Source organism: Ranitomeya variabilis, chromosome 7 (genome assembly GCF_051348905.1).
Source record: "Ranitomeya variabilis isolate aRanVar5 chromosome 7, aRanVar5.hap1, whole genome shotgun sequence".
Taxonomy (NCBI): Eukaryota; Metazoa; Chordata; class Amphibia; order Anura; family Dendrobatidae; genus Ranitomeya; species Ranitomeya variabilis.
In genome coordinates, this window is record NC_135238.1 from 53,178,559 (window position 1) to 53,195,553 (window position 16,995).

A 16,995-nucleotide genomic window follows, 5' to 3' on the forward strand; every position below is an offset into this window, starting at 1 on the left:
GTCCCACCTCATCCCTAACCTTGCCACAGTCTTCATCCCAACCCTAACACATCTCTTCAACCTTTCACTTACAAATGGCGTCTTCTCCTCATCCTTCAAACATGCCTCAATCACATCCATCCTCTGTATCTAGCTATTGCCTGATATCACTTCTCCCTTACGCCTCAAAACTACTGGAACAACGAGTCCATCTTGAACTGTCCTCCCACCTCTCCTCCTGCTCCCTCTTTGACCGGTTACAATCTGGTTTCTGACCCCATCACTCAACTGAAACTGCCCTAACTAAAGTGACCAATGACCTACTAATCACCAAGAGCAAGCGACACTACTCTGTCCTTCTCCTGGACCTGTCTTCTGCCTTCGACACTGTGGACCACTCCCTTCTGCTTCAGATCCTCTCATCTCTTGGCATCACAGACTTGGCCCTATCCTGGATCTCGTCATATCTACCACCGAACATTCAGTGTCTCCCTGTCCCACACCACCTCCTCACCTCGCCCCCTATCTGTCGGTGTTCCCCTAATGCTCAGTCCTAGGGCCCCTGCTCTTTTCCAGCTACACCTTCCATCTGGGACAGCTCATAGAATCCCACGCTCTACAATATCATCTCTACGCCGATGACACGCAGATCTACCTATCCGGACCTGTCCTCACCTCCTTACTGACCAAAATCCCACACTGTCTGTCTGCTATTTCAGCCTTCTCTTCTCCTCGCTTTCTAAAACTGAACATGGCCAAAACAGAATTCATCATCTTTCCCCATTTCACTCTACCCCTCCACCAGACCTATCCATCAATGTCAGTGGCTGCCCACTCTCCCCAGTCCCACATGCCCGGTGCCTCGGGGTAATCCTCGACTCTGCCCTCTCTTTCAAGCCACATATCCAAGCCCTTGCCTCCTCCTGCCATCTCAGACTCAAAAATATTTCCCTTATCCGTACATTCCTTTACCAAGAAACAGCAAAAACGTTCGTGCATGCCCTCTTCATCTCCCGCCTTGACTATTGCAACCTCCTGCTCTGTGGCCTCCCCTCTAACACTCTCGCACCACTCCAATCCATCCTACACTCTGCTGCCCGACTAATCCACCTGTCCCCCCGCTATTCCCCGGCCTCCCCTCTGTCAATCCCTGCACTGGCTCCCCATTGCCCAGAGACTCCAGTACAAACCCTAACCAGGACATATAAAGCCATCCACAACCTGTCTCCTCCATACATCTGTGACCTCGTCTCCCGGTACTTACCTACACGCAACCTCCGATCCTCTCAATAATAATAATAATCATCATCCCTTGGTGTTTAAAAGCATTGTCAGGCGAGTGTAATCGATTAGCGATCCGGTACACAACGCTTCGTGCGGTGCCATCGGTTCGGTTACTGATTACTACTGCCTGAACAATAGAGTTCAACGTGTAGAAACACTCTCGCGAGACTACAACATTTCCCATAACTCTCCGCGAGTTCTTCCTCCTCCCTCTTTCCGCCATACTGCAGACCCGGTGAGTTAGTCAGTGTGCTGGGCCTGACTGAAATCCGCGTCTATCTCCGCCATCCCGTCCCGGACCGCCGCAGCCACGTGACGCCCGTGTAGTGGAGGAGCGGCGCTGTCGGGGGAGCTCGGTATGGGGGCGGCGGCGGGGCTGTGAGGGCGCTCAGCTGGGAACTTCAGCCGGGGCTTGTACCTTGTCTCTCTTTCCATGGAGTGTGGAGGGGCCGGGGAAGCCTCAGCTCTGTCCCTGCCGCAGAACATCCGGGCGGTGGGGTCCCCGGGAGTGTGGAGGGGACGGTGGAGCCCCCTGGCCTCTGTGCATTGCAGCACTAATAGCCCCAGCGTGCCCTGCTGTGCTGCACCCACTGCGTGCTGGGGCTTGTAGTACCACAATGCTTCTATCGGGTGATGGCTGTGTGTGTAACCTGCAGCTTCTGTCGCCTGGGGGGACGCCTGTGGATGGGGCTAATTGGGAGAGGGGGGGACGCCTGTGGATGGGGCTTAAAGGTGGGGGGGACGCCTGTGGATGGGGCTAATTGGGAGAGGGGGGGACGCCTGTGGATGGGGCTTAAAGGTGGGGGGGACGCCTGTGGATGGGGCTAATTGGGAGGGGGGGGACGCCTGTGGATGGGGCTTAAAGGTGGGGGGGACGCCTGTGGATGGGGCTAATTGGGAGAGGGGGGGACGCCTGTGGATGGGGCTTATAGGTGGGGGGGACGCCTGTGGATGGGGCTTATAGGGGGGGGGGACGCCTGTGGATGGGGCTTATTGGGGGGGGATGCCTGTGGATGGGGCTTATTGGGGGGGGGGGATGCCTGTGGATGGGGCTTATTGGGGGGGGATGCCTGTGGATGGGGCTTATTGGGGGGGACGCCTGTGGATGGGGCTTATTGGGGGGGGGGGACGTCTGTGGATGGGGCTTTTTTTTTGGGGGGACGCCTGTGGATGGGGCTTTTTTTGGGGGGGGTTGCCTGTGGATGGGGCTTTTTTTTGGGGGGGACGCCTGTGGATGGGGCTTTTTTTTGGGGGGGACGCCTGTGGATGGGGCTTTTTTTTGGGGGGGTTGCCTGTGGATGGGGCTTTTTGGGGGGCAAGTGTGTGCATATGGGGCTTATTGGGGGACGCCTGTGGATGGGCCGCTGGTTGCTCTGTGTCATCCTGTTTTCCTTCCTACTCAGTGATGGCTGCTTCCATCAGGTTTATTCTTTGTTCTTATGTATTGGTTAACTTATGTGTTGACGAAAACACGCAGATTTGCAATGTTCCCCTTTTGCTGATTGATGGGGGTCTGACCGCTGGCAAGGACGGGTCACTGTTATCCCTGTTATAGGATGCTGCGGCATCTTGGTCACCGACTTCCACTCCATTCGTTCTCTGGAAAAATCTGATCGCTGCCCCATAGGAGTGGAGGTGGAGTGCACCCACTGCTGCTCCATTCTCACAGGTATAAGTGCCTCCTTCGGTGCAGGTCCTGGCACTCGGCCCCCCACAATCTGCTGGTACCTTTCCGCTGCTGTGTGCAGATTTCCCTTCATGCGGTAACATATTTTAATGAGTTAAAAATCAATTTGTGGGGTTGGCAGTGCACGCTGAGCTTGTGCCACTTACTTTGCCCGTAATTCCGGTAGAAGGCCAGATAAGCTGTTACTTGCCTTATATTTATGGCTGCCGGCCCTCCTGCATAACACTGGGTGGCAGCCTACTATGTAACGGAGCAATGGGGTGCCTGGCGGTCGGCACAGTTATGTAATTTCTAGTATTGTTAGAACAAGTTCACACTAGGCATGTCGGCTAGCTGAAAATTTGCATAAAAAAGCTGCAAAGTCCTTGACTTCAGAAATCTCATGCGCACAGCTTGTTTTTTTGTCATGATTTTGTACTTTGCATGGTTTTGGGGTTTTTTTTGCACATTGGAGCATGTTTATCGTTTCAGCTTCTTCTTTGTGGTGGGTTTTTTTTTTTTTTCTCCCAAAACCTGATTCAAAGATAACTTTTTTTTTCATCACGAACGTTTATCAGCCTGCACAAGAGACAAATCTAGCATACCAAAACCGTCATAAAAAAAAACCATAAGAAAAAACAAGGAAAACTTGCTTTTTTTTTCTGCAGCTTCTTTCCTGCCAAGAGATCAGGTTTAGCTGCACAAGAAAAAGCTGAAAAAGCACCTAGTGTGAACTTAGCCTTACTAAGTCGCCTCCATAAGCGGCACTGTGAATACATCTGGTGCTTGGGTCATGTTTTGGATGTTTGCTGGTGTCATTACTTGTGCCCCTGGCTCTGGTGGGCATTGTTATTGGCATATTGTCTGACTGCTCCCTTCTCTTCCAGGCACCATGGTGCGCATGAACGTGCTTGCCGATGCACTTAAAAGCATAAACAATGCAGAGAAACGTGGCAAGCGCCAGGTTCTTATCAGACCATGCTCAAAGGTGATAGTGCGCTTCCTGACGGTGATGATGAAGCATGGTAAGAGGCATCTTTCTATCTTTCTCCTGCTCACTTCTTACTCTTTTTTTCAGTTGGAGGCCCTGACATTCACCTCCTGGTTTTCTGTTACAGGTTACATTGGAGAATTTGAAATTATTGATGATCACCGGGCCGGAAAAATAGTCGTCAATCTCACAGGCAGACTGAACAAGGTGAGAACTCGAGTTTGAGCTCCAATCCCTTGTTGGGTGCTCTATGGTAGAGTTTTGGGGTGAGAGAGGTTGTCAGTAGTGATGAGCGGACGTGCTCGGATAAGGTGTTATCCAAGCATGCTCGGGTGCAAAGTCTTTTCGGCGTAATTGCAAAATAATTTAGTCCCCACACCTGCAAATCTCGCGGCTGTTCGACAGCTGCAACACATGTATACATTGCCTATTTGCTGGGCAGTCCGTGTATGTGTTGCCGCTGTCGAACAGCCATGGGGACTTGGAACCTATTTTTATAGCACCCGAGCATGACTCCTTATTCATGCACATTCGCTCATTACTAGTTGTTAGTATGGCTTGACTTGTGCGTTTTGTCTATATGGACTCGAGGTGGAGAAGTTTTCATGAGCTGGAAGCTTTTGCTGTTTGGAAACCCAGTTGGTTACAGGGGTCCCAAGGTCATATAAAAATCAAAAGCAATTGGTCCAGGAACCCAGGAGAGTGACTGGAGGCCTCTGTGCAGCCATGTATAGCATGGACGTCCATTCATTTGTAATGTGTCAATGGTCTGAAGTATCCACATGAGTTCAGCAGCTTCTCGAGAAGAGGCAGTGTCGACCCGGCCTGTATACAACCATGTAAGAGCTAAGTGACTAACACTCAGTAGTGATGAATATCGGGGGCTTGTGACTGCAGTGTTGAGAATAATCCAAAATTCTTAGCATTTTTAGGATGTATGCGAGACTCTGAATTATATGGATATGGCTTTCATTGTGGTGTTGTGTGATGTTCCAAAAAAAATGTCCTTCCCCAGAATGTCTGTACAGTCCAACGGGACTGTCAGGGATAACATGGTAACTAGTGTGTGACATATATAGTGCCCAATTCCCTAGTAAATGCACATAGGTTATTAACCTCTTTACAACCTTGGACGTATAGTTATGTCCAAGGTCATGTCCCTGTCTTTGATGCTGGCTCCGGCGCTGAGACTGCATGGTTCCTTGCACATGACGGCTGATCTGATCGGCTGTCATGTGCCTCAAAAGCCGCGGGTGAATTTTAGATCATTGGTGTTTAGATCATTTAACACGCCGTCCGGAAGTGTCGCCAATCGTGTCCATCTGCGCCCCTGTCATATGATCATTCCTGTCATTGTGAATCTTCTATGAACATCAGCTAGTGCCCAGCGTTCATACGAGATCTGGATTTCAGCTACGCATGACAGGGCTGAAGCCTTGCTATGTGTAAACGGATGATCACAGCTTCAAGTCTACTAAGGAAACTATTGAAGCAAGTAGAAAGTGAAGAAAAAAGGATTAAAAAAAAAAAAGTTCAGATCTCCCCCTTCTGCCCCATTGAAAAAAAATAAATAAATAAATAAATAAAAATAAAAAAATAGCTTATTTGATATTGTAGCGTTCAGAAATGTAAATTTATCTGATGGGTAATTTTTGGCCGCTGCAATATTACAATAATATGCAATAACAGGTGATACAATGTTTCTATCTACCCCAAAAAGGTATCAATAAGTCAGCTTGGCGTGCAAAAAATAAGCCCTGATACAGCCTCAGATTTTATTTTTTACTCCCCTATATAGCGCCATTAATTCTGCACCGCTTTGCAGACATTTTGAGCCCCAATGGGGACAGTGGTGATAATCTAGATTGCCTATCAGTAGTATATCTTTGGAGTGTGTGAGGAAACCAGAGATGCAGGGAGAACATACAAACTCCTTGTAGAGGTTGTTTTTGGTGAGATTTGACCCCAGTGCTGCAGTGCTAACCACTGAGCCACCGTGCCGCCCCTATCCTGCAAAATGGAGACGCTACGGGTCTTGGAAAATAACGCCATATGCAATTTTTTTTCTTACAAATTTGACTTTCTTTCACCACTTTAAATAAAAAAAGAACCTATACATGTTTGGTATCTACAAACTCATAATGACACTGGGAATCATAATGGCAGGTCAGTTTTTAGCATTTGGTGAACATGGTCAAATAAAAAAAAAAAAAAAGAAAAGAAAATAATTTCACTTTTGCAATTTCACCACACTTGGAATTTTTTGTCCTGTTTTCCAGTACACTATATGGTAAAATCAATGGTAGTCATTCAAAAGTACAACTCGTCCAGCAAAAAATGAGCCCTCATTCGGCTGTGAACTGACATTTAAAAAAAAAAAAAAAACTCTTGGAAGAAAAGGAGGAAAAAGCAAAATCACACAAAAAAATTAAACTTGCAAGGTGGTTAACGGGGAGATAATAGGTGGCCATACACATGAAATATCTGTCTGCTGAAGGTATGTGAGACCTGACAGCCATCTTTCTCTTTTCATATTGGACTTTGATGTGTCCATGCACCTTGCTGAGCACCCCTTAGTGTATGGGGGAGGATGTTTGTGGCTAAGTGCCTAACCTTTTCTACATAAGCCTGAGATATTGGGCCAGTCCTGGTGAAATTGTTGCACTTGTTGATCATCTGATTCCTGACAGTCAGCAGCCCACCACCCTCGTACATGAGACTGTGGCGGATTATTGCTATTTTGGAGATTTTCTATTGTGCATGGCTTGTTTTAGGATTGGGTACGTGGTGGTGTCGTGGTGGCTTTCTTTGGTTAGGCTTGTGGGAAGACCTGTGTGTTTGCACAGTACAGTTTTCGTGTATAAGTTCCACTCTTACAAAGAACAACGCTGAAAATGTGTAAGATTGACATCCAATGTGTATGGTGAGGTCTCCTGCAAGAGGAGCTGGATCTTCTGAGGTGGCTTTTTTCCTTTACTAGTCGCTAGGCACGCTCCACTGTCACTACCAATTGAGCCCGTCAAAGCAGCAGTCCCGGAGTGAGACCCTGCACTAGCAATTAGAGGGGCTGTTGGAGATGATTCTCTGGATGGGTGATGGATATAGGTACATAAAGTGCCATGACTTGCTTTGCGTATTGTCCTGCTCCAGAGCTGTAGTTTGTCCTGTGTTCAGCCATCGGCGGTGTCGTGTATGACCACGGTTATACTGTTTACATGTCATATTGGTATATAGCTGCCGAAGAATGCCCTTTAAATACTTTTTCCACCAGATTAGGCAGCAGCACTAATCTGGTGGAAAAAGTATTTAAAGGGCTTGTCCATTACTAGGACAACCCCTTCTTGATCAAAACGTTTGGCCCTGAAAAAATAATAAAGCCTATACTCTCCTCCCGTTCCCACAATGTCCGCACACGCTCCCGTGCGGTAGTTGTGACATCGGCGCTGGCGTCACTGTCTCCGAACATGTTCCTGATCGGTCATGAAGAGGAAGTTCAGGCTGTCTTGCTCTTCATGTTCGGTTTGTCCGAAAGTGGGGATAATTGGGAGCTGGAGTCACGTGTCACAACACCGCATCACTTATCTAATATATAAAGCTGAATGTGTGTGTGTGTGTGTATGTATGTATGTATGTATGTATGTCCGGGATTGGCATCTGAACCGTAGCAGCTACAGCCACAAAATTTTGCACAGTCACACGTCTGGACCCCGAGAGCGTCATAGGCTATGTTGTGAGGTGAAATTTTAACCCCGCGCTTTCCAATTCACCAAACAATTTTGCCCCTATCTACATAATGGGGAAAAAGTGAAAGGAAAAAAGTGTTGGAGGCGTCGCAGCTACAGGCACAAAATTTTGCACAGTCACACGTCTGGACCCTGAGAGCGTCAAAGCTATATTGTGAGGTGAAATTTTAACCCCGCGCTTTCCAAGTCACCAAACAATTTTGCCCCTATCTACATAATGGGGAAAAAATGAAAGGAAAAGTGTTGGAGGCAAATTAACAGCTGCCAGATGTGAACAAGGGGGACTTAAAGAATGACAGCGATGGCACCAAAGAGTATATACTGTACAGTTGCTAAGGTGGGGCCCCAACATGGGATAATCACACCACCACGGGGATATGAACACACACACAAAATGCGCCACACACTACCACGTGCTCGAACACATATACCACCCTCAGTGCACATTTCACCACACATACACCAACCTCGCCACATAAAAGTAGAAACACAAAAGTCGCCGCTCAAAACTCGCCACGCGCAAAACTCTCCACATGCAAAACTCGCCACACGTGCAAAACTCGCCACACGCAAAACTTGCACACGCAGAAAAATTGCCACACGCAGAAAAATTGCCACATGCACAAAAGTTGCAACACATGCAAAAGTTGCCTCACACAAAACTTGCACATACTCAAAAGGCACCACACATAAAACTCGCCACGCGCAAAACTCGCCATGCGCAAAACTTGCTGCACACAACTTGCTACACTAACCTGTCACATGCAACTCGACACACAAAAAGTTGCTACACGCATGTCGCCACACAAAACTCATCTCACAAAAGTCCCTACATGCATGTCGCCACACGCAACTCAACACACACAACTTGACACACGAAACTCGCCCTAAAACACACACAAGTCTGGTATCCTTCAAAAATAAAAATCTGATTAATAAGCAGACAAACTACAAGAGCAACAAATGTACCATATAGGAATCCGGCAGCTGTCAGTCACATGACCAGTCTATTATGTGTATGTGTGAGCTAATATATACTGCCAGGGGGTGGGCTTACTGTTGGCTGGGGATTTATCAGGCTGCCATTTTAGCTTACAAATACTGAGGTAAAAATACTGACCAAATAACGTGTGAACGAGGGCTAATACAGGAGGAGATGGCATACAGCTATATACTATATACAGGAGATGACACACAGGTATATACTATTTACAGGGGAGATGACACACAGGTATATACTATATACAGGAGGAGATGACACACAGATATATACTATATACAGGAGAGATGACACACAGGTATATACTATATAGAGGAGGAGATGACATACAGGTACATACTACATACAGGAGGAGATGACATACAGGTATATACTATATACAGGAGGAGATGACACACAGGTATATACTATATACAGGAGCAGATTACCTACAGGTATATAGTATATACAGGAGGAGATGACACAGGTATATGCTATGTATAGGAGGAGATGACATACAGGTATATACTATATACAGGAGATGACACACAGATATATACTATATATAGGTGAGATGACACACAGGTATATACTATATACAGGAGATTACATACAGGTATATCTAATATATAAAGCTGAATGTGTGTATGTATGTATGTGTGTATGTCCGGGATTGGCATCTGTACCGTCGCAGCTACAGCCACAAAATTTTGCACAGTCACACGTCTGGACCCCGAGAGCGTCATAGGCTATGTTGTGAGGTGAAATTTTAACCCCGCGCGTTCCAATTCACCAAACAATTTTGCTCCTATCTACATAATGGGGAAAAAGTGAAGGGAAAAGTGTTGGAGGAAAATTGACAGCTGCCAGATGTGAACAATGAGGACTTAAAGAATGAGAGCGATGGCGACAAAGAGTATATACCGTACAGTTGCTAAGGTGGGGCCCCGACATGGGATACTCACCACACACGGGGATATGAACACAAACACAAAATGCGCCACACACTACCACGTGCTTGAACACATATACCACCCTCAGCACACATTTCACCACACACACACACCAACCTCGCCACATAAAAGTCGAAACACAAAAGTCACCACTCAAAACTCGCTACATGCAAAACTCGCCATATGCAAAACTAGGCTCACGCAAAACTCGCCACACGTGCAAAACTCACCTCATGGAAAACTCACCTCATGCAAAACTTGCACACACAGAAAAATTGCCACATGTACAAAAGTTGCACCACATGCAAAAGTTGCCTCACACAAAACTTGCACATACTCAAAATGCACCACACATAAAACTCGCCACGCGCAAAACTCGCCATGCACAAATCTTGCTGCACACAACTTGCTACACTAACCTGTCACATGCAACTCAACACACAAAATGTTGCTACACGCATGTCGCCACACAAAACTCATCTCACAAAAGTCGCTACATGCATGTCGCCACACGCAACTCAACACACACAACTTGACACATAAAACTCGCCCTAAAACACACACAAGTCTGGTATTGTCCTTCAAAAATAAAAATCTGATTAATAAGCAAACTACAAGAGCAACAAATGTACCATATAGGAAATACGGCAGCTGTCAGTCACATGACCTGTCTATTATGTGTATGTGTGAGCTAATATATACTGCCAGGGGGGAGGGCTTCCTGTTGGCTGGGGATTTATCAGGCTGCCAATAGCAACCAATCACAGCTCAGCTTCTATTTTGCTACAGTTAATTAACCTGAGCTCTGATTGGTTAATATAGGCAACAAAGACATTCTCAGTATAACAAAGCTAATATATGTTGTGAAATGCTTCTATTTGCTTAGTTTTTGCCTTTTAATAATTACATTTCTATCTATTTGTTTTGTGGTTTTTGTGTGCAGAATAAATTTTTGTTAACACATTCTATTTTGCTAACAGCAGTCATTAACCCGGGCGAAGCCGGGTAGTACAGCTAGTTTAAAGATAAACTTGGCACACACGGACGTGATTGCAGTGAAAATGTAATAAAGTAGAGTACATACAGTAGACGTTTCGGTCAATTTCGACCTTCATCAGTGTACCTCACTTAAGTACTTTATAGGTTTTGTGGGGCACATAGGGTTACAAAACCCCACTTGGAATAAGGAGTCAATATCTGTTAGAGCCGTATCCGGCACAAACGGATAGGAGTGACGGACGAAGTATCCACCGCTAGTCCAGTGTACACGGACCCATGTCTCAAATATTTTTGTGCTTTGGCTATGTGTTTTCATGAAGCTGCCAAGGAACTGGGTGCATTTTGTTCTGACTGTACTGCTCTCCTCATGGCTACTATATGATTGCCTTTGCTAGTAAACTGAAGTTGGAGCCCATATTTAACCCTTTGCCCACCCTGGCTTAACCCTTTAGAGACCCTGCTTTTTTTTTTCTTTTTTGCATTTTTGTTTTTCGCTCCCCTTCTTCCCAGAGCCATAACATTATTTTTTTTTCCCATCAATATGGCCATGTGAGGGCTTATTTTTTGCGGGACGAGTTGTACATTTGAACAACATCATTGGTTTTACCATGTCATGTACTAGAAAATGGGGGGAAAAAATTCCAAGTACAGTCACATTGCAAAAAAAATGCAATCCTACAACTGTTTTTTGTTTTGGCTTTTTTGACACATTCACTAAATGCTAAAACTGATCTGCCACTGTGATTCTCCAGGTCATTACGAGTTCATAGACACCAAACATGTCTAGTTTCTTTTTTTTTATCTAAGGGTACCGTCACACAGTGCAATTTTGATCGCTACGACGGCACGATTCGTGACGTTCTAGCGATATCGTTACGATCTCGCAGTGTCTGACACGCTACTGCGATCAGACATCACGCTGAGAATCGTACGTCGTAGCAGATCGTTTGAAACTTTCTTTCGTCGCTGGATCTCCCGCTGTCATCGCTGGATCGTTGTGTGTGACAGCGATCCAGCGATGCGTTCGCTGGTAACCAGGGTAAACATCGGGTTACTAAGCGCAGGGCCGCGCTTAGTAACCCGATGTTTACCGTGGTTACCAGCGTAAAAGTAAAAAAAACAAACCGTACATACTCACCATCTGATGTCCGTCAGGTCCCTTGCCGTCCGCTTCCCGCTCTGACTGTCTGCCGGCCGGAAAGTGAGAGCAGATCACAGCGGTGACGTCACCGCTGCACTCTGCTCTCACTGTACGGCGGCACTCAGTCAGAGCAGGAAGCAGACGGCAAGGGACCTGACGGACATCAGATGGTGAGTATGTACGGTTTTTTTTTTTTTACTTTTACGCTGGTAACCACGGTAAACATCGGGTTACTAAGCGCGGCCCTGCGCTTAGTAACCCGATGTTTACCCTGGTTACCCGGGGACTTCGGCATCGCTCCAGCGCCGTGATTGCACAGTGTGACCGCAGTCTACGACGCTGGAGCGATAATCATACGACGCTGCAACGTCACGAATCGTGCCGTCGTAGCGATCAAAATTGCACTGTGTGACGGTACCCTAAGTGGTGAAAAAAAATTCCAAACTTTGCTAAAAAAAAAAAAAAAGAATTTAAGAAAAAATTGTGCAAATTTCTGATATCCCGTAGCGTCTCCATTTTTTGTGATCTGGGGTCAGGTGAGGGCTTATTTTTTTGCGAGCCGAGATGACGTTTTTAATGATACCACTTTTGTGCAGATACGTTCTTTTGATTGCCCGTTGATCGCGGTGACCAAAAAAAATAATTCTGTCGTTTTTGAATCTTTTTATCGCTACACCGTTTAGCGATCAGGTTAATCCTTTTTTTTATTATTGATCAGGCGATTCTGATCGCAGCGACACCAAGTGATTGATTTTTTTTTGGGGGGGGGGGGGTATTTTGAATGGGGTGAAAGGGGGGTGATTTTAAACTGTTATAATTTTTTTTCATGTTTCTTAAAACCTTATTTATTTTTTTTATAACTTCAGCCATTCTTCAGTAGCCTCCATGGGAGGCTAGAAGCTGGCATAGCCTGATCGGCTCTGCTACATAGGAGCGAAGCTTAGATCGCCCCTATATAGTAGAATTACAGCCTTGCTTTGAGCGCCGACCACAGGGTGGCGCTTATAGCAATCCGGCATCAACAACCATCGAAGTCTTCAGGTGACCTCTGGTTGTCATGCCAATGCACCGATGACCCCCGATCACGTGATGGGGGCAGCCGAGAGTGCTTGTTAAATGTCGCTGACAGCGGCATTTAATTAGTTAACAGCGGCGGGTGAAACGCGATTCCACCCGCTGCTATTGTGGGCACATGTCAGCTGTACAAAACAGCTGACATGTCCCGGCTTTGATGTGGGCTCATCGCTGGAGCCCACATCAAAGGAAGAGATGCGAGGTCACGAAGGGGTTAACTGTACGGAAGTCAGGGTGTGCATGTATATATCAGGCTTGGACACTGAGCCCGCTCCACATCTGACAGATATCGGCTGTGATGTGCAGTCAGCAGCTGCAGTGATGGTTACTAGCATTGATCACTGCTATGTAAAGGGCTGTCAGTCACCGACAGGGCAAGTTAAACACCCGGATTATAGGTGCGTGGGCTCCATTGCCCCTCGCTGCGTCCCCCTTCTCCCTCCCAGACATGATATTGGGGTCACCATGGCAGTCAGGAGCTTTCTGCACCCCCCTGTATTCACCATCTTGGTACTCCTCTGAAGCTCCGCCACAGGCTGTGTCAAAGTGAAGTGATATCCGCTATATACTGCAACACTCTTATAGCATGAGTGGTTAGACTATCCAAAAATACAACAGCGATCAATATCTTGTGCGTACCCAAAATCATATTAATGGGTAACCTCAGCTGGCAAAAAAAAAAAAAATTCCTCACAGGTCAGTCAATGTAAAAATAAGTTATGGGTCTCAAAATGACAATTTTGTTTTTCCATACACTAAAATTAAAAAAGATCTAAGTTTGGTTTTGCCATAACCCTACTAATCTGTGAAATCGTGTTTACCGCACAGTGAATGGCGAAAATGCAAAACCTAAAATACAGTTGTGGAATTGCATTTTTTTTCTTTTTTTTTGTCACAATTTCACCCCGCTTTTTTATCCTTCATATGGCTGTTACTTGAGGAATAAAAATAATGGCTGTGGGGGGAAGGGGGGAGGGATGCAAAACTACAAAAAAAAAATCCAGTCCAGAAGGTGTGAAGTCACGTTATCCAGAGGTGTTTGGTAATAGCAAGTGGACTGGCGGCTAAATGACTGTGGGTTACCAGCGTTCCGCTGCGGGGAGGTGAACGGCTATGTTGTAATTTTTAATTATTTTTTTTTTTGCATTGTGATCAAGTTGTTAATTTAATAGAATAAAATAGAGTTCCGTCCTATATATGATTTGTTAACTAACGTGACTTTCTTCTGGTAATTTTCAGTGTGGCGTGATCAGCCCCAGATTTGATGTGCAGTTGAAGGATCTGGAGAAGTGGCAGAACAACCTCCTGCCCTCACGTCAGTTTGGGTAAGACAGTGGTTTTTGTTTTGTTGTTTTACATTACATGTAATAAGGTTTATCTAGTGCCTTTAGGATTGGCCATCAGTATTAGATGGGTGGAGGCCCCACAAGGGATTGTGATGGCCTCCTGCGAGCAATGGAAACTGGCAGATGTGCTGCGAATTTGTGGATGGGCCTGAGCCGGCTTTAGTCCTTTGCTTCAAAAACTACAAAGCTGTTTTTCCAGGATTTTAAGCCATAGCTTGACGTATAAAAAAAAAAAAAAAAAAAAATGAAAGGAATTTATTTTTTAATCCTTTTGTAAAAGAACCCATCCAGGTATAAATACTATGCATGTATAGGAAGCGAGGTTGTCATCTGTAGTAGTGATGAGCGAACGTGCTCGGATAACGTCGTATCCCAGCATGCTTGGGTGTTATCAGAGTATCTGGGAGTGCCCATATATTATGTTCGAGTCCCTGCGGTTGCATTATGTGCAACTGTTAGACAGCCTCAGCACATGGGGGTTCCCAAATAGCTGCAAATCATGCAGCCGCATGGACTTTCACATAGTAATCGAGCACTCCCAGATACTCGGATAAGACGTTACCTGAGCACGTGGCCTCATCATGAATCTGTAGTAAAGATGTATGGCTGACTTGTAGCTGTACTTATTTTCTCTTTGCTAGTTAGTAAAGCTGTAGTACTTGTAGAGCTTCGCAGATACTGCAGTCTGTAGATAAAAGGCAGCAGGCGCGAAGAATGTTCTCAACATAATGTGATATATATATATATAGTCACTCCATTCATTTAGCTAGAATCTGAGTGTTTTGACGTGGCTGCATTTTGGTTATTATACAATAATTTATATCCCACCAACAATTTCCGCAGCTCTTTACAATTAAGTGAGGGCACGTACAGGCAATAAAGACATCATATTTCGCTAGTAACAGGAGTGAGGGCCCTGCTCGCATGCTGACAATCTATAAAAACTTGTTGACGTCTCAATCTTGACAGTGTGTGGTTTGCACGCTGTAAGAATTCAGACGGGTCTAGTCACATGGAGTATAAACATAAGGGTGAATGACCTCGGGGAGATCAAAACATCCAACACCGCGGAGACACCATCACGTGTTTTCTCAACGCAGTGATCCAGAACACTGCCCCCATCCCTTATGGGAAATATGCAAATGCATGTAGAAAAGCCGCGGAGACAGACACCATCACGTGTTTCTCAACGCAAGCGATGAATAGCCAGGTCTTTCACCGGGAAGGAACAAACACGGGAAGGGCAGCATCCAAGAAAGGAATTAGGTGGTTTTCCTTTACTGGATGCTGCCCTTCCCGTGGTTGTTCCTTCCCGGTGAAAGACCTGGCTATTCATTGCTTGCGTTGAGAAACACGTGATGGTGTCTCCGCGGCTATTCTACATGCATAGTCACATGGAGTGACTGCAGACTTTTCAGAAGTCCAGATAACCCCTGTAACACCTGGACAGCCTGCGTCTTGGGTTTTTTTTTTTTTCTTCAACACAGTATTCTATTACGATCCATGTGGCCCAGTAGAACAGCAGAGCATCTGAGACTAATCTGACAATAGGTACTCTTGAAGCAAAGGTTTCAATCACCAAACTGGGGCTGCCTCTAAAAATCAGCAGTTAACAAAAGTAATCCAAAAGGTCCTGACATTCTTGCAAACTCGAGCCCGAACGTCCAGGTTCTGAGATCCGTGGCTGCTTGACGTTATGATGCTTTTGCTAGAAAGTCTGGGCCGTTGGCAGGGTTGGGGGGCATTAGGGCAGCTTCTGAACACTTTTGTTAACTGCTGACACTTCTAAATATCACCAACGTGGCCTGCGTTTATTAAATAAATAGCCCTAGCTCTTACGACCCATTTACACAGATCAACCGGTGGCTTAGTATGACCGCAGATCTGTAAACTTTTCCAGGTAATGGTGGTCGTCTGACTGCTTGTTTACACAGGAGGACCAAAGCAGACGATGGGCACTGAGTAATGGAATAGATCGCTCCGTGCTCATAGTCCTGTTTACACCAGAAGACGCACCGCCGAATACTATGATCTTCTATGCAACACAAAAGATCATTTCACCTGATGAACAAGTTTTGCTTGTTCATCAGGTGATTGTCAGCCTGTTTACACGGTAAGATAATCTTGACACTAGCTATTTTAGAGATGCTCGTTCACAATTATCTTGCAGTGTAAATGTCTCTTTACACCTTTTGTTTGTCATATGCGATCACTTCATCTAAGATTGTCCTCCGCTCCAGCTTCTGTCATGCCATGGTTTATACAAATAGTCTGCTGCTACAGAAAGTCTCATTATAACCCAGGATTAAGTGGTTTTACCTTTGTTGCCATGTCATATAAACATAGACTGTTTAATTTTGCAGGTACATTGTGCTTACCACTTCAGCTGGCATCATGGACCACGAAGAAGCGAGGCGAAAACACACGGGAGGCAAAATCCTGGGATTCTTTTTCTAAATGTACAAAGCAGGCAGGAAAATAAACTGTTATCAAAATCCTTGTCTCCTGTGTTTAATACGTGTCCTGCATTGAGGTGATGTACGTGTTTGCGAAAGGCTCTCTGGGTGGAGGCCGGGGTCCGCACCATTTTTTTGCATTATATTTTTTTGATCAAGGTGTTGACTACCTGGGCATTCATGATCTTCATCCTCTATTCCACGTTCTTTGTTCCTTGAAACAAACTGATGTGATTATTGGCGTTTCTTTTGCCTATTTCTACAACCAAATGAAAACCTTTGGGATGCGATGATGCTGTCCTTCCTTCCACTGTATCTGAAGAATAGAGAAGTGTTCGATCGCCCTGCAATGGATGGAATCTGGATAAGACGTAATTGTCCAAC

General features: G+C 45.7%; 1 protein-coding gene across 2 annotated transcripts; it reads left to right on the plus strand.

The window, feature by feature from the left end:
- Positions 1-1,363: 1,363 nt before the first annotated feature.
- Positions 1,364-16,650, plus strand: RPS15A (ribosomal protein S15a). Of its 2 annotated transcripts, none has more exons than XM_077275105.1 (5): positions 1,364-1,498; positions 3,817-3,954; positions 4,048-4,127; positions 14,049-14,134; positions 16,519-16,650. In XM_077275105.1, the coding sequence occupies exons 2-5, from the start codon at positions 3,822-3,824 to the stop codon at positions 16,610-16,612; spliced, it is 393 nt and encodes a 130-aa protein (XP_077131220.1). In that variant the 5' UTR covers positions 1,364-1,498; positions 3,817-3,821; the 3' UTR covers positions 16,613-16,650. The 2 variants fall into 2 exon arrangements, with proteins under 2 accessions (XP_077131220.1, XP_077131219.1); XM_077275104.1 differs by having other exon boundaries at positions 1,481-1,619.
- The last annotated feature ends 345 nt before the right edge of the window (positions 16,651-16,995 follow it).

Bases quoted from the DNA above. Each gene is read 5' to 3' on its own strand.
- RPS15A (XM_077275105.1), top strand. From the start codon at position 3,822: ATGGTGCGCATGAACGTGCTTGCCGATGCACTTAAAAGCATAAACAAT. The intron at 3,955-4,047 runs GTAAGAGGCATC...TTTCTGTTACAG, and splicing joins GACGGTGATGATGAAGCATG to GTTACATTGGAGAATTTGAA. The intron at 14,135-16,518 runs GTAAGACAGTGG...TTAATTTTGCAG, and splicing joins CTGCCCTCACGTCAGTTTGG to GTACATTGTGCTTACCACTT.